Raw genomic sequence first — 25,590 nt, 5'->3', positions numbered from 1 at the left:
TCTTATTTTCTTACAAAAAGGTAAAATAAAATGCTCTCTGTAACCAGAGATAGGTACTCTGAATGCATGGCAAGTCTCTAATCCGAATTTTTGATGATTCACCGCAAGCTCCGATTTGAAAAATTTGATATTTTTGTCTTTTTTGCTCTCTCCCTGATTTTTTATCCGCTTCGAAGAATCTTTGAAGAAGTTAAAGAACAGTCGAGGCTTCTCGAGCTCTGCAGTGAATTTTTTCCGAAAATCATTCCGGGAATAAAAAGCTATGAAAAACTAAGAATCGCAAAAAAGGAGCAAACGACGGGCCATCATCAGGTGCGGGGGTCATCGGGGTCGAGGTTCGCGACGCATATTCGCAGGTAAATCGGGACGCCGTTTGTGTATGTGGGGGGTGTGAGGGGGGAGCGGAATTCAGGGTGGCGGGGGTGGTTATATAGCGTTGCACCTTTTGGAAGTGGTGCATCGCGGAAGAAACGCCACGTGTCCTTCGTCTTCGTCCCTCTTTAATTTCGAGTATACGGGCGTCGCGACGCCTCCGTCGCATGCGCCCGCGCCCCGATCGATAAACGCGACGTCCAGGTCCTCCCCGCGCCACCCCCTTCCGCCCCCGTGTTCCCCCCTCGGATTCAACCCCCTTCGCCCCTTGGACACCCCGTGACGTCACAAACCCCGGACCCGAGGGGTACCGAGGCGTCCCGACGCCCCTCGAAATCCACCGACGACACGCGATCCCGTTCGGTGTCCTCGTCGCCGTCTGGTGAACGCGGGTTACCCTCGATAACTAGTTTTTTAACGTTCGTATGTTCAGCGGTTGTAACTACTGATTTTCACGTGTCAAAATTTCATCGCAAATATCACCAAACAATAATCCGGATCGCGGCACGTTACTCTAAATTTTAACAACTGGGTGACCAGGTCGACGCTTACGTGAATTTTGTGGCCCTCGCGCACTATATGGGATTATTATAAACATTGATAAAAGAAAAAGAAAAAAAAGAAATACCGAGGGGGATGATAATCGTTCGTTTTATCGAGGCTGCTTGGGATGCGGACACTCGCTAACGTGCACCCTTTCGTTTCGCCCGAAGAAAAAATCGTTCTTCTTCTTCTTCTTTCCTTCCGAAGCAACAGAGGAGTAAAAAGAAGAAAGGCGAGAAGGGAGGCGGTTTGAATAAAAAGGAGAAAGCTCGAAATGATCTTAGCTCTCGGGGCTGGGTCCACGATAGCTGCTGTGCAAAAAACGTGTTGAATTCCATCGGATCCGGAGAAATTAGGAAGGAGGAGGAAAACGGAAAAGGAAGGAAAAAAGAAAAAAAAACGTTCGCGTGTGATTATTCTTACGTATTTTCGATCGTCCGATCTGCCCTGAAAATCGAGCAAGAAGTAACGAGGAGAAAAAAGGTGGAGAGAGGGGAAAAGAAAATAGGTATAACAGGCGCGTTTACCTGTTAATCTATAGCCGTGTGTACCTGCCATAATTTAAAATCCCGGACCTACAGTAAAAATATATTTTGGACACCGCCCCTAAATCGATACGATATACAAACATGATATACCTGACGCCGATAGTTTTTATTTTCCTATGGAATAAAATTGAGTGTTGAGTGTTTTTAAAATATTGTTAATCTGCGACGGAAAAAAAGAAATTTCGATATTCCAATCCAACCCTTGAATTTCGATCGGTAATCAGCATTTCCGAAATATAGGTACCGCACATCCAGCGTGATATTGTTTCGTAAGATCGAAAAAAGAAAATTCCGAAAAAAGAAGACATCCCATAATTTTATATCGTTCAAAATTAGCAACCCTCGTCACGTTTTGCATACCCCTTACCTCGACCCCCGTCAATTTTCACGCGAATTCGCCTCCAAATCAACAGCTGGAAAAAAACAAAATTTCTCTGGAAATTAAAAATCCCGAAGCGAACGAAATAAAAATAGATAAAAATCGGAGCGAATTGAAACTATCTCGTGCGATTGCTGTTTGCGCGTGTGCGAAAAAAAAAAAAGAAAATTTCTCGTGTCGTGTAACTTCTAAATTTTCGCCTCAGCATCGCATCATTTTACGGATCCGTAGTTTTTGCTTTTTCTGACAATTTTTCATTCAATTTCTTTCGTTCGGATTGATTATTTTATTTTTCATCTATTTTTGGGAAAGAGACGGCTCGAATTAATCCGCAGTCCGTTCCGAATACAATGCGGGTTTATTTGCCGTGCTTTCCGCAAATTTTGCGGATTGTTCGACTATCTGAAGAACATTTGCGTAACGGTGCTCTCCTTACTTCATCGATACTCGTTACAAGACAATCGCGCCTCGCGACGAGTCATTCAAATTGCCGAGGAATAAAGTAGAATAGAGCCGGACAGAAAGAGAGAAGAGGGAAAGGAGGAGGAGAAAAAGAAAATATAATAATAATTCGAATATTTTGGGTTCGGCTTTTCTTCCAACCTCCGGGGTGCCGTGTGTACTGTCGTCAACGAGGAAAGCACAAGCCGCCCCCTTTTTCTTCCCGTTTGCCCCGCGACCTCTTATATTCCAGCCAGGCGCTCCAGGACGCGCCGCGACCCAGAGCCCTAGATCTGCCGTGCGACCTCCTCTTCCCCCTTACTCCCCTTCCTCTCATCTTCGACTCGTCTTCCCTCCAACGCCACCGTCAGAGACACACGACTTTGATCTTCTTCCTTAAATATATTACCGAGAAAAGAAGTTTTAGTTTAATTAACGGAATTGTTCCGTCGAACCGTTTTTTTTTTTTTTGTCTTTCTTTCTTTCTTTCTTTCTATTTCTCTTTCTTTTGCTCTCAGCGGTAATTAGAGCGATTGGTTTCAGTAATTTTTTATTTCCTAACATCGATAATTCCGGGTCGCCCGATAGCGCTCATTTCGTCGAAAGTATTATCATCATTATTCGAGAATATGTAACAACCCGCGCGATTATGCGATGCATTATATAATTGGATTCGGTGGATTAACTCTGCACCGCGAATCAGAAGTCCGGATAATTTTTAACCCAATGATTCGCGACGTTATAGAAAAGAAAAAAAAAAAAAAAACCACCCACATCGAACACTCGGCACAAACCGTCCTTTCTCACCCACAATAACAGCGGGGTAAACAGAGATTCAATGCCGTCAGACACAAACTAATCCTAACGGGCAATTTTAATCCCTTGTGTACCAATCGCTCCGGCAGTATTCGCCGGTTCAAGCGTCGGGTCAGACGTGTTAGCGAATTCGAGCATTCCTTAAATTACCTGATACAATTTCGATCAGGTGAACCTCACATCCGATCGGAATTCTATCTCGTCCTCACATCCTCTTTTGATACCTTCGCAGAACGGGACGAGCCTTCGAGTCGTCGACGACACCCACAAGAGTAAGCTCCGAATCGAAGCGGAGTTGAAGGTGTAGTCGGGGCGAAACGGAGGAGAGAAAAGAGTGACGTGCGTGTGAATAATAATAAAAGTAAAGTGTTGCACAAATCGCAGGATCGGGACAAAGATAATCGTGAACGAGAATTGTCGCACGGTGCGGTGAATCGTCGCGACACGAGACGCGGCGGTGGTAGCGGCGGTTCAGCGGTCGGTTGGGACGACTCGGTCGAGGTATATTTCAGCGGAAGTGAATACGAGCGTGATAATAGTTTATCGGGTCCGCCGGAAGAGTATTGTGATGAGGTTAAACCCCCAGGAGGGGTACAGAGGAGGAAGCCTTCCGGCAGGGTGGTTGTGAGAGGATCGGCCCGGGTGGCGAGGGGCCAGGCCGTGGAGGAGGCTTCCGGCGAAATATGGTGTGACCAAAGGCGCCATCATCCCCCCCGAGGACGCGGAGGATTCGGGGGAGAAATTGGCGAGGAACTGTATCTCGACTCGGAGGACGAATTGGCGATGTCGAGACAGTCTCGTGGAGATCGAGAATCCCGTGATCCCCGCGACCTCCACGACACTCCTCTCCCTCCTCCTGCCGTTCCTCAGAACCGCGACCCCCGTGACCTCAGGGAACACCGCAACAACACCGAACAACTGCAACAACGAGACTCGAGAGACCACCTCAGGGACGTCGTCAGGGAGCAAACGCACCTTCACCAAAGACCGATTCTCCAGAGGGACGACAGGGAATACGCGGACAGCTACGACCTTCATCATCCGACTGCCGCTAACACCGCTGGCACCGCTTCCGCCGCCACCGTGCTCGCCAATAAGCCGGTGAGTTGTTTTTCCGTACCCTCCTTGTTGTTCTAACGTATGGATGAAATTTGACGATTCGAGGCGGATCGGCGAACGATTGTGTCGCTTGATTACGATTTATCGCATCCGAGTCCCCGTGGGTTAGATTTATTCGAAACGTAACACAAAATATATGTAAAATTGTAAGGTCCGCTAACCCGTTTCTATTGCACAAATCCTACGAAGTTACACCTTTTTTTAAAATTAACGTTCGTCAACGACGTTCATTGAAATGCGAACGATGTTATTATGATATGCATACTACACAGCGAAACTCCTAAAAAGTAGTCGACCTTCATTAAATACGTACAAATAAAGGATACAATTTACGTATGTTAATATGCGACTTTTATTCGATTCGATATATTACATTTTTCTAATTTTTATTCGCTTTATTACATGCTGTGTGTGTGTGTGTATCGAGGTGCGATTCGAGAACGACCTTGCTAAGAAATTTCCAAGCAGCTTAACGTACGGAGTAGAAAAGAAGATAGAGAAAAACGAAAACGAAAAAAGAAAATCTCCCTTTTGAAGTCTAGGCGAGCTTTTCATTTTAGTATGTACTTTATATGCTGCGGATAGCTGCATTTTTCATGCATGTGCAAAGTCTCTTTCTCTACACATGTTACGTACATATAGGTATGCACGGAACGTTCGCCTAGGGCAAACAAATCGATCCGCAAAAACGCGGTATCGTATAACGTACGCCGTTTGTTTGTTTTTGCAAATTTTTTCTCTCTCCCCTAATTCCATTTTCATGTTTTTCATGTGAAACGATTTTCGCAAAACGGAGTCGCGAAAAATGACGAAACATAACGCAGCAATTTTTCATCTTTCGGCAAAGACTTTATCTATCAATTGAGATGAATTTTAAAATTCCCCGAAAGAAAAAAAAAAGCTTTTCCTCCCAAAATCACCACCTCTCTATCTAATTGAAATCAGGCGCAGTTCCAACGCAATTATGTTACTCGCCTCGGTGTTCGACGTTGCTATTATCATCATTATTATTATTTTTATATCGCCTATTCGGTTGACAATTTCGATTCGCTTTCTCTTTCGTCCTTTCACTTGTTACACTAAAAAAAAACCACGTGGAAGGATAAGTCCAAATTATTGATTTTTTAATGCGTTAGAAAGCTGTAAAAACTAAAGAAATTGACCAAGTATTCATGAATCATAATTATCGAAACGCCGGAGATCAGAGAAAATAATTCCTACGTTTATTTTGTTTCGTCTCTGTTTTTTTCTCGTTAGCATAAATTTTGGCAGCGTTTGGCGAACGTATCCCACCACCTATACAGCGTGCGCGGACATTGTTTCGAAGTCGGTGGCGAGCCCTTCGGTCGGTCGCTCGAGATCAGCTTCTTTTCGAACAACCTTCGGGATTTCGGGCAGTGGGCCTTAAGGACTCTCCGAGGTCCTGGTCCGGACGGTACACGTAGGTGGGGGATAGCCGAGTGCGGCCGTGGTGTGCACCGCGCTACACAGTCGCATCCCCAAGACCCGTTTTCTCGCGAGTACGGGTACGATGGCGGCGATGGCGGCGGAGGTGGTTGTTGCGACTTTTAGGGCGGGGGATATAGGTCAGTACGCAACGGTGCCGGGGCAAAAGGATCACCACAGTGCAGATCTTATTCGAGTATGTTATGCGCCCGGGCGAGTAGTAGTCGCGCCGCGGCGAACCGGCTAACGGCCAAACTGGTTTTCTTCCATCTCCCCGTCTTTTTCCCTTTTTTTTTATTCTTCTTCTTCTTCTTCCTCCTCTTATTTTTCGTTTTTTTCACTCTCATCCTTTCTTCCTTACCCATCACCTTCTCGCACTCCTCATCCTTATTATAACTCCTACTCTTTCAGTTTCTCCAATCGTATTTTCACTCTCACTATCCCTCGTTTTTAACATCATCCTCCTCCTCCTCCTCCTTCTCATCCTCTCGCCCTTCGAGACTTTTCGCTCTACCCTCGTCGCGTACGTAGCCCTATACCTTTGCGAGGCGTCTCTTTTCTTTTTCATTATTATTAACCTTGTTATTATTATTTTTTTTTAATCTCCTCTTTCTACTTCTACTTCTTCTCGGTCGTCTGCTTCTTCTTCCCTTTGGGCATGGCAATATTCTTTTGCTCACGTCTGCTGCAGATGATCCCTTCTCCTACATTATATATACTTATATATATATATATATATACACGAGCAGGTCCTACATGTATACGCGGTCCTGCCGCAGTCATTCTTTTAATCCTTCGTCCTTTTTTTTAGTTCTGTTATTTTTTATTTTTCTTCAAGTTCCTCTCGCCTCATTTTCTTCACTCCGAAAACCCCCGTACGCTGCGCGATGGGTTAATTTCTCGACTCGCGAATATTTTCGAACCACGATTAGGTATTATCAAATTTTTCATAAATATCTTCCAATTTTACTGTACAAACGAGAAAAATATGTGCCATCAAATTTGTCTCTTTTCGATTAAAATTCTGAAGATCTGCGATGTCGTAGAAACTAGATAATTACGAAGGAATTAGTAATCGTTGACGTCTCTAGGTTTCCCAATGGATTGATCAATTTTTCGGTCGATTTTTTTTTTTTCTGCAATATTTAGCTTCCTTTCTTCTGCAAGCATTTCATTTAAATTCCTCGCATGGCGCGTGCAGGAGTTTGAAAAAGTAGCGGATGTTAACCGCGTGCGCATCTGTTAAATTTGTTTTTTTCCCTCCCTTATTTATTTATTTATTTTTTTCTTTTATCGTCTCTCGCGATATTCTCCTACTTCTACTCCTCCTTCTCCTTCGTCGGGCCTGGGGCAACATATAATGGTATCCCGAATGTTCCACGGGAGATCTTTGGAAAGAATTAGGACTCTCTCTCTCTCTCTTCTTCTCCCTCTCTCTCTCTCTATCTCCATCTCTCGCTTCGCGTTGTCCTAGGTTTTCGACGTTCGGTTTCTCTTTCGTTTTTCTTGCATCAAGTTGCACCACATATACCTGCGATACTGTGCAACAGAAATATAAAGTCGCATAGAGTCGTATCTGCATTTTTTGTTTGTTCCTCCTTTTTTTTTTTTTTTTGCGCCCGTCTTCTTCCAAAGTACATACGTCGTTCTCTTTCTTTCCTCCGCAGTTGATCTTCACTCAAAATTATTGTCTCTTTTTTTTTTTTTTTTATCTATTTTTCTATTTTTCTCTTCCCGCATGCCCTCGCTTATACTCTTCTTCTTCTTCTTCTTCTTCTCCATTTTCTTTTTTTCTTTTCTCCTTTTTTACACACATATGTACAAACTCATTCTTCCCCCTTTCACTTTTTATTTTTCTCTTGCGTTCCACCTCAAAAACTTTCATCTTTTTCTCCCCTTTGAATCCACCGGGTAGTTTCGTCCTTTTCAATTTCGAGGTCGCAGGTAGAGAACGCGCGATGCGAAGTATTATAAAGGTATATGGTATATACGTACGATACACCTGCGGAATATAAGGCTAGCTCCTGCCGCTGCTGCCACGTCGCGCGGTCGATCTGCCGTTGCCGCTACTTTTGCTCCTGCTGCAGGACTTCGGGACCTATAAAGGATCAACCGAAAAAGAACACTGGGGGTTTGAGAGAGAGAGAGAGAAAAAAAAAAAAAAAAGAAGTAAATAAATAAAAGAGAAGGAGGGGAGAGAAAAAAAAAACCGCCACATGCCACCGAGAATTGCAGGATCACTATTATTTTATATTCTTAGAATCGCTGCCGCCGCCGCCGTATAACCACCTCGATCGTATAAGCGAACCGAATCGCTTCGCCGCCTTCAAACAACGAATTGCACAAGGACTTAAATTACGATAAAGAAAAGGGTGAAATAAATAAATGAATAAATAAATCAACCGGACTTCCTCCCGATTCAAAAACATTAATGACATTGAATATGGAAGAACAAAAACTTACGTCTGATCGCGATCGACGGGGGTGAAATTTCCGAAAAACTTTTCCATCTTACGTCCAATGGGGTGTATAGAAAAAAAAATTCAAGTATTATATCGTAAATGGGATATAATGTATCGTAGGATTATATGCGACGCGTTACATCGGGGGTGCATTTCTATGGGGCAAGGGTAGGTGAAGGGTGGGGGCGGGGGGGGGGGGGGGAGAAGGTACGATGATACATTATTTATAATATACGTAGAGCGCGGGATGAATTTTTGTACAAGTGTTAGTTAGCGGGGGGGGGGAGGGGGGTCGGGTTATGCTTACCTGTTAAATTTACCTGAAGCTGCGGTAAGAGAGCGGAAGAGAAAGAGAGGGAGAGAGCAGATAGAAAGAAGGGATTTTTTTTTTCCGTTCATCCCGTGCGAGTGAGTTAAAATTCCCTCGGGACGGCGATGTACGCGTCCGATCTCAACTCCTCTGTCGCTTACCTGGGCTATAGAGGGGTCTCCGCGGCAGCGCATTAGCGCGGCAAAAGCTAGCCAGCAGCAGCAGCAGCCATGAGAAGCCGAAAGATCTTACCTGTATATACCCGTACACTTCATCTCGCCCTCCCCCTCCCTCCCCCAGCCGCCCATTTCGCCCTCTCGACCTCCGTCTCCCTCCCTCCCCACCCCCTACTCTTTTTTCCTCCGTTCTTCGCCTCCCGCTCCCCCGTTCTCCTTATTCTTACTCCTCTTCTCCTTCGCTGTACCTACCTGCATCTAGTCCAACACTTTCCCGATGCACTTCTGCTCGTACGGGTCCAGCGTTGCGTCCTCGTCGTCGTTGTACGTTACCTTATACCTACGCGTACGAATGCGAAGAGTGCGGTAGATGTGAGCTCGCCCCGTGAACGGATGAGACGAAAAAAGAAGTCGAAAATTCGGTCCAAAGGGGTGGGGGGGTGAAGAGAAATAAAGAGAGAGAGAGAGAGAGAATTTGTGTCTATCCCGAGGTTGCCTTATACTTTTACCATACCTTACCTCATACCTTATACCTTATGTACATACCTTATACACCTTTATACCTGACTGCAGCGTCGTTCTTCTTATACCTGGCTCCTCGTATACATGAGGCACTGGTCCGTACACGGATCATTAAATAACTTTGGAGCCGCTCATTAGGACCTCCGAGAGAAGAAAATATTTCCTTCTTTATATACCTTCGTATTATACATATGGTATACCTAGTCGAGTACGCACCCACCTTGTACTCACGTATATAACTATACGTAGAGACAACCGAAATTCTTGCAAATCGTTCGAATGTTTGGCTGGCGGAAAAAAAAAAAAAACAAAAAGGACGAACTATTTCCGTCGATTAGGATTTTATTAGATATTAAAACTGCTCTGGAAGAAGTCCTTCAGTTCTCTCCCTTTCGTACGATTCTTCGTTTTTTTTTTTTTCTCTTTATTTCATTTCAGTCGAGTCATAAGCTTTCCTAAGCTCCGAGTAAGTACGGCAGTGTCACGTAACCTACGACTGCGATTACGAGGAGGGGGACGGCGACGCCGGGCGTCGAGTCTCGTAAAAAGTCGAGCTTTTCTACGCGGTATTTGTCGCTTGCCACCACGACTATCTTAATGAAGTGTCAGTATAATATCGGGCGCCGTTTTACCTGTCGCCGACTTCACTCCCCCCCCCCCCCCCCTCTCTCCTTTCCACTCCCTTCCCCCTCGTCCTTCGTCTTATCCGAATCCTTTCCCTTTCCCTCCCCTTTCTTTTTTCATCCCTCGCCCTCCACGCCGATGCTTCTTCATATTTGATTACGTCGTGTACGTACGTAGCGCGTCTTTATGTAACTCATCGATTCGTTCGAATGAAAAATTAGTTTTTCGTTTCTTTTGACTCAACTTTTTTCAATAGGTTTTTCACAAATGTGAAAAGACGAGAAATTTATCATCTACGAGGTTCGGGAACAACGAGATGGATAAAATAGTTGTTCGATCGCACTCGATGTGCACATATGCCAGTGTATACGAGAGGGTATTCGGGGAATTGTTTTAAACTTTTTTGTTTTTCTCTAACCCGCCTCTAGGACAAAAGATTCACGTGAAAAAGACTATGCGAAGAGCGTCGATCCGAAAGCTAAAACCCAAGAGTTGCAACTACCTTTGTACCTCCGCAGGTATACGTGTACGTCCGTACATAGGTATGGGTACCTTTATACGTCGGGCTCGGGGGATGGAATAGCTGAAAGCCAGCTACTCCATATTTATTGGAACGTCGCGTCGTTTCGTGAAGAGGATAGCTACCGATGATGGTCAAAAACTAAAACGCTTCGCAAAAGTAAGAAGAACCTGCAGCGGCACCCGTCATCGAGCATCCTCCTCTATCTATCGCCCTCCCTCTCCTCTCCTCCGCGGAGGTATGTGTGCGCCGTACATACGTATGATGTACCTGTACGGTGTAGGTATACCTATACACATACGTATACCCACCGAACCTGGCATGCGGTTCTCTATAAAATGCGCACACCCGAAAAACCCACCTGTGAAACTAAAACTTATACCTGAGTCGGCCAACTTCGGCTCTGTGCCTTTTACCCCCCACCAAAAAAAAAAACAAGAAAAAAAAAGGAAACTAAAAAAAAGAAAATAACGAAAAACTGAGAGAAAAAAAAAAATAGAGGCACTCGATCGCTCCTCCCATTGCACGGGATATGTATAAAATTTACAACCGCGCCCACCGCAAAGAGGTGTAGATTTGGGAGCGTGAGGGGGGACAGAAAAAAAAAGAAACCATTTTCAAAATCTCTAAAATTATCGCGAAACCGTACGGTGCAAAGTCCGCAGCTTTCGACGAGACTCGAAAATTCATTTTGGCCCAACTTTCGTCGATCTTCCAAAAGTGAAGCTGCAAAAACGTGACTGAAAAATTTAAAAAAAAAAAGGGAAAGAAGCTTTTGAAAAAGCTACTCGAAAATCCGAACCTTCGCAAGCCTCGTTCACGCGGTCGATCAGCGATCAGGATTAGGGAGAACACAAAAAATCGGTAACTCGATCAAATTTTGATGGAGGTAGAAAATTATTTCACCGGATCATTTTCCACATGCGCACCTATGTTTACGAATCGTGATAATGATCACGTGTAACTCGGGCTCCGAATGCAGAACGGAGATATGAGTTATATGGGTGCACGTATCTCGTACACGTACGGATGAATCGGTGGTTATGGTAGGCGTTTAGAAAAAAAGAAAAAAAAAGGGGGGTGGAAGGGGGGGATAAGGAAAAGGAGAAACAAAACAGAAAATTTAAGCACTGCAGCCCCGTGGGCTTTGGTCTTTAGAGGAGTTGAGAAGAGCAATCATTAAATTCCATACCGGTCTTGCCCGTCTCGCGCTTGACCATTCGGGAGAGAAGGAGAAGAAGACCCTGTGAGACTTTGGGGAGTTTTAAGTTGGGACTCGTTTTCGGGAGTCCTTCGGATCCTTCGCCTTTCGCCTTTCGTCTTTCGTCTTTCGTCTTTCGTCTTTCGTCTTTCGGCATCAGCTTCGGTAGGTAGTTGGTTGATCGTTAATAGCGCGTCTAGGTTAAAAAAGGGAAATAAAACCGAGTCAACAACGACTTACGACCGTTTCTCGGTTACCTCTACGTGCACGCGTACCATCCACACACCCGTAACATATGTATCTAGTGTATCGGGCGTACGTATACCTTATAATTCCAACCACCACCACCGCCACACCACCACCACCACCACCACCGACGTATACCCAGAGCTAGCAGCTAGAAATAAGCATGAATAATGCAACAATTGGCCAAACTTTTGGACCTTCGAGATTATACCGCCTTTGTCTCGACGTTTAGACGGCCAACCGTGCCATCCTCGTTCTCATACACACGTTTCACACTTACACAGCCGGTACGTGGCTACCTACGTTCACGTCACACGTTACATCCTGTGCCAAATTATCCGCATTTCTTCGGTTTTTTTTTTTCTATGTATTTTTTTTTTCATTCGCTCCGACCATCCTGCGGGCGCAGGATTTTTTGAAAATGCGACCCGCGATTCGTCCCGATTTTTCCCGCTGCCGTTATTCGATCGGACGTTTTTCCTCTCCCTTCCGAATCTCTTGGATTCACGCGCGCGTTAGATTCCGTCTAGATATACCGGATGATCCGAATCGCTATCAGAATCTGAGGGCTTGAATTATATTTATAGGAATATCTTACCGCCCAGAGTTTCTCCGTTCCGTTCTACACGCGTGGAAGAGGAATGATAATTTTCTTTTTCCGACAAATACATTGTATATACCTATGTGTAGTGTTACATGGTACATATGTACCATGAACGATCTGGACGTGTTACGTATGTATATTCGATTCGTACCATTTCAATAATACTCGGTGTGATTCTTTTTCTCCTTTTTTTTTTTTTTATTCTATGGGTGCAGCGGTACAACGAAAATGACTCTTTACAATGCATCGTCTCGGGCCGAAAGAGGACCAGACGCGTTTCCTTTTTCTCCAGTCTACTTTTCCTATAACGCGAGGGTAGAGAACCCGCGTCAAATTTGACCCAATTATAACCATCCCACGTGGGGGACGTGTCTTCTATTTTGTCTATTTTTCTTCTTTTCTGTTTTTTTTTTTTTCAAATAAAGAATATAAATATATATATATACATAGATTTCGGTGAGAAGAGGACTTTAAGTTGTTTACGATATCCGCCATTACGGTACCATTTGGTTTTTTTTCGTATATAGGCGAAGCGAAGTGTTGGTGCGCGTAGTCGTGGTTGCCGGTGCAACGCGCGCGGAGCACCGTAAGAATTTACAAGAGGGGCGGCCGCGGTCTAGGAAATAAAAACAGAAAGGGAAAAATAGAAAAAAATGCACGAACGAGCCACCGCACAGAAGGAAAAAGGAGAGAGAAGATGAAAAAAAAAGTCAATAGCAATGCGCAGTAGCGCGGCCGTATAACTGAAAATGCAGCCGCTCGATCCGGATAGCTCGAAGGGAAACGCGGTAACCAGAAAAGCTCCACCATGCCGCCCGCCATATACGTAACCGAGGCACAGAAATACGCTATCGGTCCATTGAACTCTCGGTATTACTTATAGAAGCTCACCTAGTTCTCCGTGATAAAGTAAAAAAAGAAATCGGAAAAAAAAAAAAAACGAGGAATACGACAAAATGAAAAAGAGATCGTCTCGGCGCTTAGATTTTCACATTTCAGATCCATTTGTCCAACAGTCGGATTCACATGATCCGACCGACGAAGGTAGGGACAAAAAATAAAATCACACGCGCACAAAAAAAATCAGAAATCTAATTTTAATGATTATATAGACTGTAATTAAGATTTGAACAAAAAAAAATGGAAAAAATAATAAAAAATTTATTTAAATATTCATCTTTCGGTGATATATACTTGTAATAGGTATATAGACGTACAATAAAGTGGAATAAATTTTGATTATTATTAATTTGGGTAATGATATTCAATATACCTGTGTACATTATAAGGTTGATATTTTTTTTTTTTTTTTTCTAAATTATGTATTTGTATATTTCTTTACTTTATTCGATATTTTTTTTTTTTCCTCGTTTTTTGGGTACGACGATTCGCCTCGTTAAGTATAATCTAATAACCAGTTCTAATTATCTTATATCCGATGTAACGGAATTCTGTCAACGAATTTATGTACGGGTATACATTATGTGTACAGGTACAAGTCTACACCGAATACACACGTGTCACCGAGCTTACGGGTGTAATTATGAATTCGATCTGTAGCATAATTATAATAGGCATATACATATATTACTTCGGTATACGAACGTGGTAGAGCAATGTGCGCGTACGAGGTAGCGATATTCGAAAACGAAGAAAAAAAATCGAAATTTTTTTTCGCGAAACCCGAATCACGATAGATATATTTATTGATTTATTTATCAATATAATTATTCATTTATTTATTTTACCGAAATAACAAAAATCTCAGGTAGATGGGTACATGCAAGAAGATGGTGCGTACGAAATATACCTGCCTATACCTGTACCTGTGCGCATATCATTATTTAAAAATGGGATACGAAATACAAGTAACAAGTAGAATTATAAAATTTGAAAAAAAGAAAAAGGGAAAAGTTTTTTTTTTTTCTGTCCACTTTTTACTAGCTATATTCCGCGGCGTCGCGTCACGGGTAACCGATGTGAAATTATACCATCGGAATAAATCAAATGACAAATTTCAATAAATCGTTGAAATTTAAGATTTTTATTTATCTGTTTTATTTTCATCTTTTTTTTTTTTATATTTACAACCGTAATTTGATTGAAGCGAATAATTTTTTTTTCGAAAAGATATAGATATGGGTAGCTGTATGTATGTACAAGGTATCTTTGAATATATCTGGTACTATATTATCCGAATATTAACTATCATTAAGATTCATTCCTAATTAATTAACTCCATCTATGACGCGTACGCGGTTCCCGCGCACATGGCGCAAGCAGAATATAAATACACGTATATGTATATACATCTCATACATACGTGTGTACATACCTAATGGTAATACATGTAGCCGCATTTTTCGATCATTACAAACCAAATATGATATAAATATATGCGTACCTTACATTATATGCATACGAGTCCCTACGTACACCTAACTGCGGGATACGGTAACAGAATTTCTATTTTGTTTTGTTTCATTTTATTCCCAATTTATTTTAGCTCGTTTCTTTACTCTTATCACGTTTACATACCTCTACGCGACTCACGAAATTCTTTTCAACGAAATTATCGTCAACAAAAAATTCTCCGCCTGCAGTGTTACGTGTAATTTCAACTTCCTCGCGTTCGGTCGACGTATAAAAGTCCGATGTACTATTACGACAAGTAGATTCATCTCTGGGTAAATTTTCGATGAAAAAAAAAAGGAAACATTTTTGATTTATTTACATTCATTTACATTTGGTATTTAATATCGACGTACCGTATCCTCCTCGTAGCTTGAACGGTAAAAAAAACTACAATTTTTCGAAAACTGTGAAGAATTGCACGAGTTCTACCTGATCGTAAATCCCAGGAAGTTGCGCCGTTGAAGTTAGAAGTTGGAAAAAAGTATGGGAAAGAGGAAAGACAAAAAAAATTTGTCTCCTCCAAAAAACCCTTGTCTAATTTTTGACGATCTGATGATTCGAACACGAACTTCGAGGTCGGAGAGAGTGAAGAAAAAAAAGAATCGATATACCTGGCTGATACGAATACGTCGAAGGCGGTAAAAAAGGAGCAGAAGAGAAAGGGGGGTGAAAAAAAAAAAAAGAATCAGTGGAAAAAAGATGTAAAGAAGTAAAATTGATTTCAACCGGAGCATATATGGAGCGTGTTTTAAAATTTCTACCGCGCCCACCTGGCCTCCTCTCTAGTCCAGATGCTCGAAGACGCGCACGCGAGCAGTCGCATAAGGAGGTTCTTTTTTCTCGCGCCGATTATCAAAAAAAGCTTATGGGGTATCCTTCGTAGGTGTATCGTATCCGATTTTTATCCTTTTCGTATACGGGAAGAAGGAGGGTTATACCCATATCGCGTTTTCAAACACCGCGTAGCGAGATTTTCTTTCTTTTTTGTATCATTTTCGATTTTTTGTTCGCTTCTCCTCTGTTTTTTCCACTCCGCTACCGTTCTATCGATTACCGAACGATACGAAAAAAATAATAAAACGGTACTTTTTACCGAATAATGAAAAAAATATAACGCAGACATTTCTTTGCTCGTTGTTAATAACAGTAACGACAAATTGAATATTTTTTTTCTACGATATATATACACGTATGTTAATTGCGTTGATAATTAATCAGTTCGATGCGAACGACGTATTGATTTTAAGGAGAAAGTGTTCTAAATGATTCTTTGAAATATCGTCGCAATGATTTCACGGTAATTATGCAGAAGCGGGGCTCCACCTTAAAACGGCTGTAAAATTTTGTTAACGCCGTAATGTCCTTATAAAAATAGTATTTTATACAATATTATAAGGTGACGCAGGATCTTCGAGGATAAAAAAAAAATATTCCGAGTAAATTCTGATAAATTTTTCATCCCATTTGAAACACCGATTTACGTACCGTTGTATGTTTCGGTGTACGAATGTTGAAATTCGTTCAAACGTTTCACATGTAGTTTCAAATATTATAAATTTCGTTTGGAATTTTTTTTTTTTTTCTTTGGTCATGCGAAATCTTGACATCGTTTGTTGTCGCGTTTCCTATTCGTAAGGAAGGTGAAAAAAAATAATCAGCCCGATCACAGGTGGAGCCCCACTTCTGCATAATGAGCGATTTCACTTTTTTTCACATTAATTATCTTCACCACAATATTCGGTGAATTTTACCGCGAGTAGGTGAAATATTGTCGCCAATTAGGTTATCGATGGGATAACGGAGAGAAATAAGAATAAATATAACTGGAAAAAAACTCACCAAACCCGATTGATTTTTCACAAAAGCGGCAAAATTTTGATACCATATCTGGTGCGTTTTTGTCGGGTATAATGTATGAAGTTTCTATCACCTGGACATAGGTGTTCGTCGATTATCATATTATACGCGAGATTTTTTCTTCCGTCGCACCCGCGGACCCGTTACGCTTCGTTTAAGTTTGATTAAAATAACTTTCTCCGGATTTTCACGCGCAAAAGGGTTGAGGCTCCGTAAGTATAATATAATACTCGCTTCCGAACCGCTGGCGTGTGCACGCCCCCGTGTATACAGTTCTTTACAAACACGCCGATCGGGTTACGCGTGTCTCGTTTTATCTAAATATAGCCGGGATTCTATAATTTTCTTCCTTTTTTTGTTTGTTTTTTTGTTTTTTTTCGTTTCATTTTTTTCTTTCTCTTTTTTTTTCTGGCGGTTCACAGGCACAGTTTTCGGAACACGTCGTACGCTGCGATACTCGAAATTTAATTTCTGTATCCAGAATGTCGAAGTAGATAAAAATATAAAAAATGGCCGACGCGAAATCATTTGAAAGAAACTTGGTTTCGGGTATTTTTCCGAACCTTTTCCGACGTTGCATCGAATATTATGATAATAATTGAACGGTCGTATGGATAAGAAATGGAAAATATAAGATTGAAAACTAGCCGCACGAGAGAAATACACGGAGAGGAAATAACCGCCATTATATTCTCTCTCTAAGATATAAACTGTCCGCCTTCTGTGTCTCTTGGCTACCATAATACGTACTTAAAAAATAATGCGTATAGTATACGTATATATGCGTGATACATAGGTGATTGTGAGTAATAAGAAGTCCGAGGTATAAGTTAAGCCCACTGCACATACGAGTGTATAATATTTCCGCCTATTAATTTCGATAAGGCGATTTTTATCCCTTCCCAAACGGTAATTTGAGCGCTGGCCCAAAAGTTACAAGACGGCACCACAGCCATAAGTCGGGAGCTGCCTCGGGCCCGAAATACCCGAAAGCCGATCGCTACAAGGCCCAAATTAAATATCAAACGTTTAGTCAAACAAAGGCGACCTCAGATATTGACCAGCCATCGATACGAGGTCAAATTATTTTACCCATCCCCTTCCCTTCACCCCATCCCCAAATTAAACAAAATCATGTTCCTCGAATTGTGCAGTTCGGACCTCGGACGGAGGAAGGGGACGAGGAACAGAGAAAATGGTTGCAACGTTCGTTGGATATATTTTCGTGAAATCCGCATTACGGTAGAAAAATTTGCACCAGACACACCCGTAGGTTGTCGTGTAGTTGCACTGTATGCACTTGCAACAAACGTGCATTGCGTTAGTTACGTAGCTGAGGAATAAGATTGAGATAGAAGTGGTAAAAAAAAAAAAAGGAAAAAAAGAAAATAAACATAAAAATAAAATATAATGCGGCCGGAGAAGGCCCAAACTGAAGGCGTTAAGCTCATAAAACTGAGAAAATATCAACTGACGAAGTACCCTGACCGCATTCTGAGTATGGTGACGTAACCTTCGAACTAAACACCATTATACCTAGACGATCTATCTACGATCTATAGTTGGACTATTAAAGAATTAACCGTATGTTACGGTACCTAGTTTTTGACAATTTTTCAAACCTTCCCACGAACCTAATTATGCTATCTACCTATACGGATTGGGGAATTCGAATTCCGTAAGAGTTTTCGATCCTCCTTCAGCGTCCCTGTGATCCACGGACCTGCGGATCGAGAGCAGAAATCGAGGAGAGGGGAAAAAAAAAAGAAGAAATCCAACCGAAAAACTTGCAGCGTCGAATTAATTTTCGACCAGATTACTCATTTCTTCTATAAATCCGTGGAATTTACGGCTCCGATGATATTCGTTTTTTTCACTTACAAAATGAATGGGTTCGACGTAAGGTACGGGGAATCAATTACGTCGAAAGTATAGCATACAGGGTGGATGGGAAAAAATTGAAAAAAAAAAAAAAAAACTAGACAAACTAGACAAAAGTCAAAACCCGAACAAAAGCTCAGAGCTTTCGGAAAATCCTCGGATCTTTTCTGTATTAAAGCGCTTTCTGTATATAATTTTTCGAAAAAAAATCAAGGAATCTTAGATCATCGATTTAAATTATTCTAATTATGGTCGTCGTTGTTATTATTATTGTCGTTCTTACGATATCCGATGTGAACGGGTCGTCCATTGGTGGTCGCGGTACCGCGTTGTGCGTCACTTATGGTTTGCCGATCGTTAGATGTCTATCTGACGTGATATACCTGCTACCAGTTCAAGAGGTTTAATGTATTTTAACTGTTCTTTTGACATTTCAAAATCGAATAGTGTCTCTCTTCTGTACACATCCACACCACATTCATACGCACATATACACACAAGTATACTAATACATTCGCACGCGTGTGTCGTACCACCGATCGAGGGGGTGGGGCCGACTAGTTCTGACGTCTTGTAATTCCAAAAAATCGCATGTAACGTACGTTGAATACCCGTCGCTCGCGACAATTATCCTCACGTTCGATTACCGCTTACGCGAACCACCCGATCGATCGAATTACGATATACCGCAACCCTGTTGAAATTGATCGGCGATCGTTTTCGACCAAGCGAGAAGGAATATTTGACGTTAGATTTTCACGAACGTCGACTTGCATCGGCTACGTGTACGGTGAGAACCGTGCGCGGACATATTTGTGACGAAAAAAGTTGGTCCATTCTACATACGTTTAAATATATATATTTGATCCCAGGTGCGGCCGAACCTCGCATTTGTAAGTTATTCATGAATTAATTTAATTGCTTCTCGTACATAGGTATCTCCTCCACCCTCCTACCCGCCCCTTCCTCTTCCACCTTCTTTGCCGCTTCTTCTTCTTTTTGTCACTTATTTTATTTTATTCTCGTTTCTTTTTTCCATCCTTTTCCTTTTCATCGGATCACCGCGGGAATATCGCGCTCTTATACCCCGTATAAAGTCATTCATTGCTCGCTCACGCGTATGCGTATATCTGTACCGTATATACTAGAAATTTCGTGCGTAATCACCACCACCGAACGAAAAGAATTTCCGTGACGCGCGGACCGAAACTTGTGCATTGAAATGATCACCGAATTCATGCGATTCTTAATTCAATCAATTGATTCGTTTATCGATTCGCACTTATATCAGCGCGTATACGCAACGCGTTATAGCCCCTACGGATACACCTATGTATAATGAGTAAAAAAAAAAAAAAAAAATGGTGCCTCTAGGAACAAAGATCGTACAGAGCGACTTATCTCCCGCACCTAATACATAAATCTCGGAGACCTCGATTTGACCCCCCCTTCCTCCTCATTTTTTACTCGGCGCTATTTCTCTTTCTCTTTCTCTCTCTCTCTCTCTCTCTTTTATTCGTCTCCCGATGCACATGTACGCGTTACACCTACGTATACGAGCAGGTATATACCATACACCCAGATGCGGTATTAAATCGTTACTCTTTGTTTCGTAGTTTCCTATTTTATACCTGCGTTGCCGCTACGCCGCAAAAGAGATGAAAATTGCGCGACGCCGATAGGGTACACGGTTCTTTTACTTTTCTTTCTCTTTTTTTTTTTCTTCTCTGATTTTTGCTTCTCTCTTTTCTCGTTTTGCTCCGTAGATGTAGCTACGCTCGTAGTTCTGGCATAACACCCCGACCTTTTCTCCTTCGTAACATATTACCGGCACCCCGTAGATGAATACCTTTTTGAAAAAAATAAATTACAAAAAGTAAAATAAATGATAGATTCAGCCGCGGGACGTGGGTGTTACAGTTTTCGGAAAGGGAAAACTATTTTTTAACTCACCCGAAAAAATGCATCTTACGTCTTCGAGGCTCCCTCTCCGTCCATCCTTCTATTCTACGCTAGAGCTAGGAATTTGTTCAGCGGTGAATTCGAAACCCGTAATTATCTCTGCTGGAGAGAAGAAAAAAGAATCATTCTACTCGCGCGGTTTTTACGCTATACATTTTGCTCCTTTCTTTCCGTTTCTCGAGTTTTTTTTGTTTTTCATCGATCCGCGAGAAATCGGCGACCGATCGTTCGCGTTCGGAAAATAAAGAAGGCGAGAAAATTCAATCGACGCGACGGGGTCGTCAAACGATCTTTACGTCGATCGGCCATATTTTCCACCGATAAATCGGACGCTCCGCGATCGTCGGAAGAAAATTTCTTTCCTATCGTGTGCATGCGCCCGGACGAAATGTAAATAGACACGGTCTGAAATAATGGCGGACTAATGCATCGGTTGTAAAGAGACGGGGCGCAGCATCTGCTATTGGAACGTTCGAGTCGATTTCCGAGAAGAATAGGAACGCCGCGTAGCCGTTTGCTCGTTCAGGTATGGAGAAGATCGGAGGTATGGCGGAAGGGTAATGAGTATAATCAAAACGATTTAGTAGGAAATCAGCCTCGAGCTAAGGGCCCATAACCCGCGTCGAATGGCGTAGGTATACCTCTACACGAGCTATTCCAATTCGAATTTGAATTTGAATTTGAATTTGAATTTCGAACGATTTTACTCCCATAATATTCACCGGTCACGCAGGCGCCATCTGACAGACGACCAAATTACCGGTCGCACGCGTGTGCACACGCTTCGACAAATACGTTTCACCTATAGATCCACGCACGTACGCCCGTGTGCGTAAAAGGTACACATGCCCCCCCCATACGCGAGGGTACAATGTAACGTGGAGACGTTTCTTTTCATTGTTTTTTTCTTCGTCCTTTTTTTATATTTAATTCTCATTCTTTATTTCATTTTAGTTGAGTTTAGTTTCGGTTTCATTCGAACGGTTCTCGGCTTTTCTTTTTTTTTTTTCATTTATTCGGAACCCCATTTGTAACGCAGCATCCGAGCTGAGAGACGAGGTCTGTCGCGGTCGTGTGCGTGTGTGCGCGTGTGTGTGAAATACATGTGTACCGCACACGTGTGTACACATGGGTATATATTTTTTTATTTCCACGTCGTGTTCGTACCGCCATTAAAATTTAACTGTTAATTTTATCGATTTCGATACCTCGTCAAATATATATTATTTATTATCTATCGTCAGGCTATATCCGTATAGACCTTATTAGCCCCTTATGGTTATCACTATTTTACCACGCGCGTTCGATACAACCTGGTCTATATATACCCGTTCGTACGTGTACAATATGTTTAAAAGTCCAAATTAAACTTACCGCGCGCTCTCCTCTTTATTAATTTTTCACATATTCATCGATCGTTTCAAATTTCGTTTTTTTTTCTTCCCCCCCCCCCCTGCACCTTCGATCCAGAAACACGTACATCGAATAATCGAACAGTCCTCGAAAAAATTTCGTTCGAATTAACGAAAAGATCGAAGAAAAAATAAACTTTTAAAAAATGGAAAAGTAGAACGTCGTTTCCTCAATCCGATTCTTCTTACCGTTCTCACCCCGAGCAATCGTCTAGGAAATTCTGATCAACGGTATAATTATATAAATGCACGTGGGCATAAAGATGAGATTATTCAATAGATATTTTTCATTTTATTCTATTCCATCATTTTTACCATTTTTTTCTTCTATTGATTTAATTTTCTCTTCCAGTTTCATCTTACAATCCGTATAGGACGTACGTACCGTACGTGTTTTGTATAATATATACGACCCGTTCAGCCATAAGTTGCTAAAGATTCTTTGTTAATTACCCACCATGCCATATAAATAATTGGTGAACCTTTTTCAGTTTTATTACATACCTGTACTCAGATAGTACGTATTAATAGCGGTATACACGGGTACACGTCTGATCCCGATCGCGCCGATGGCTAAAGTAACGAGTGTACGTATATCCTAGACATTTTTAACGCACGGCCAAGGAGGTTCATGGCCGCGGTATGAAATTATCCTATTAATTGCAACCTTATAATTCTATGTAAACAATTTTCAAACCAGTTATTTTGTCTATAACATGTACGCTCGCTAGTAAGAAATAATAATAATAAGAATAAATAAAAAACTAATCAAACCATACGTACCGACGAACGCGAAACCGTTTTTTGCTTTTCATTTTTTCAAATTATTTTTTTCGAAAGATACTCGAATTCAGCAAACGAAAAAATTGGAACTCGAAATATCGCCAACCCATATTTTTGCGTACCTGTACCCCTGTACTGTGCACGTACGCGTATGAAGCACGTGATCCGGAGCGTAACTTTAGACTTTTTTACCTGCAGGGGGATATAATGCGGGGCGTATAGAGCTGACATGATCGGCTAAGGGAGGAACGGGGAGAAGGGCAGGGGGGGGGGGGGGGGGGGGGGGGTAGAGATAGGGATGGAAAAAGGAGAGAGAGAGGATAAGAGCGGAAAAAAAAAACCTAGAGGAAGATGGAAGAGGAGAGACCCTCCGACTTATGGATCCTAGGGAGGCAGGTATATAACGTGTCCTTTTGCCGATCTGTTCAGATAAATTTCACAGTGAAACCAGAAGAGAAAAAAAAGAAAAAGAATTCAAATACAATACAAATAAAAATCGACTCATAGTTTTAGAGGAAGAAGGTTACGGGTATACCTCTACCTAGACACACTCCGCAGGTACGAAAGAAACGCGGAGGAGATGGGTGACGGGGAAAAAAAAGGAACGGAGGAAAAAGAGGACCGGGGAGAGGAGAGGAGAAAAAAAAAAAAAATTACTGACCCGTTCGGAAATGTGACAGCCGTTAATTGAAGGGTAGGCAATTATCTCTGAGGTTTTGAGCTACAACGCCGGTAAAATTTGGATCCAAATCGATGTGTGGGGACGCTATGATGCATCGGTCGCATAATTTTAAAAAGTAAAATGTACGTAAGAACGAAATAAAGTGAAAGAAATTTGAAATGAGAACATCGTTCGATTCAACGATCGTAATGGAAATTTTTTTTTTTGGAAACCGATGGACTTTGAAATTTGATATTTTCTTCTGTTTTCGTACATTCGATTCGGATTATCGTTGAATCAACCGTTGACGTATCCAGAATTTTTTCGACCCGATCGGAGTAACTAATTTCCAAAAAAAAGCCCCATGTAATAATATTAACTCGCGTACAAAGGCATCCCGTAAGTCGAAAATCGGCTTTGCATGTGCGTGTCCCATCTGTACGTATGTATACACGTGCTCGTATCTCGTGTATATGTATATATACATAAGTATACACGTACATATGTACATTTTTATGTATATAGAATATAGTACTTTTATACCTGGCTGGTGCAGGATATTAAAGCGAACATCACACCCTCGTCATTCAGACATTATTTTTCTCCCTCTTTTCTCCCTCCAATATTTCTAATTTTCTTTTCTTTTTTTTTTTTTTTTCTCTCATTTCCCTTCGTTCTTCTCCTTCTCTCGTCTCCCGCAAGAGTCAAAAACATGCGCTCGCGCGCGTATGGTGAAAAGAAATGGACGGAAAAAAAGAAAAAAAAAAAAAAAACGAAAATGGACGCTGTATACACAGAGCGCTGCATTTGCTGCCGCATTACCTGCGGCAAACGCGTATAGAGGTGGAGACGTGTGTACGATATACGTACGTACGAGGTATGCACACCGGTGCGCGAACAACTGCAAAGTCAAATTCTACCCAACTCCCCGTTTCTTCGCCCTCTTTTTCCCTCTTTGCCTCTTTCTCTTTTTATCTCGGGGCATCGGTAATACAGCGCGCAGATCCTTATTTTTCATCCCTCTCTCCTTACCTCCCTCACCCCATTCCGGCACGTTTTTTTTTTTTCTCTCTCTCTTCCTTCTCTCATTCTTCTTCATCTCATCCTTCTTCGCTTCACTTATCTCATTCTCACGGCGAGAAGGAGACGGATACAGAGAGCGAGAATAAGAGAACGTACCGCCGGGGGATGAGCCCACCTCAACCCACGGGGGCTCTTACCAAAAAAGCCCCCTCTACCCCCTCTCGACTTGTACCGCATTCCATGAGCCTAGATTTTTCTTCCTGCTCTCTTTTCACGCGCCTGGACCAAATATAATTCCCCACCCCCCGCCTCTGTCGCTCTCGCTCTCTTTCCATTGCTTCTTAACGTCGCTTCGATTCTCCCTTTTCTTCTTTATCTCTTTACTTGACCGGATTTTCATTTGTTCATTTTGTTTTAGTTTCATTTTTTTTTTTTAATTTTTTTCAAGTCTCCGTATGTGGTTTTACTCGTTTCGTTTGATTTTTTTCTTTTCTTCTCCTCCTCTCGCTCCGTAGTACGTGCTCAAACACTGTTATCTTATTATAATACCTACTCTTCACTTTCGATTTCGTTAGTTCTTGTATACACGGGTATAGGTATACATATACGTGCATGTGAAGCGTGCAACTCACCGGCACATCGTTGGGAAAAACCTGTCGCGAGAGAAAAGTAAAAAATTTCTACTACAGCGACGTTGTGATTTTTTCGAAACTTTTTTTTGTTGTTTTTTTTTTTTTCTTCTTCAATTATTCGACAGCGGGGTTTGAAAATGACGCCGTTTGAAAAAGTTTTTCGTTTCTTTGACCATGTGTTACGCGCGCGTAGCCATATAGGTATAGCTGGAATACTCCGGCTGCAGGAACTGGATTTGCGACACGTGGCGCATCACTCGTTTCACGCGATTCGACTATTTTCCAGAATTTTAAAAACCGGAAAAAGAAGAAAACAAAATCAACCGTAAGTGAGGCGACATTTTTTGGAAGATTTGTAAATTCTTGTTTTTACTTTCTCGCGATTTTTCTATACGAGTCGAAAGCGTTCGAGTAGCCCCCCGAGAGAACTCTCCTTTTATTTTTATTTTTTGAAAATTAAAGAAAAAATTTGACGCAAGTTTTGAACTCCCGTTTTTTCTCCTTCCCTCGGAATCGCCACCGTTTCTGCGGGGTTGAACGTGAAGGAAAAAGTAGAAGTCGAAATTCTAGACTCACGAGTAGAACGCAAGTGGAGGGTGTGGGCGTGCAGGGGACGACGTCCGTAGTACGGAATT

General features: G+C 42.0%; 1 protein-coding gene across 11 annotated transcripts in view; it reads left to right on the top strand.

Moving 5' to 3' along the window:
- Nucleotides 1-732: 732 nt before the first annotated feature.
- The window catches only part of LOC105689977 (voltage-dependent L-type calcium channel subunit beta-2), a 59,440-nt gene continuing 34,582 nt past the window's right edge, over nucleotides 733-25,590 (top strand). For 3 of the 11 annotated variants that reach the window (XM_020854599.2, XM_020854600.2, XM_012407425.3), the window contains exons 1-2: nucleotides 737-1,423; nucleotides 3,332-4,200. In XM_020854599.2, the coding sequence (XP_020710258.1) occupies nucleotides 3,883-4,200 (318 nt within the window). In that variant the 5' untranslated portion in view covers nucleotides 737-1,423; nucleotides 3,332-3,882. The other 8 variants (XR_007277523.1, XM_012407430.3, XM_048652414.1 and 5 more) reach the window with 6 other exon arrangements.

This window comes from Athalia rosae, chromosome 3, assembly GCF_917208135.1.
Source record: "Athalia rosae chromosome 3, iyAthRosa1.1, whole genome shotgun sequence".
Classification (NCBI taxonomy): domain Eukaryota; kingdom Metazoa; phylum Arthropoda; class Insecta; order Hymenoptera; family Athaliidae; genus Athalia; species Athalia rosae.
The sequence above is the reverse complement of the archived record's forward strand: the minus strand, read 5'-3'. Positions and strand labels throughout refer to the sequence as shown.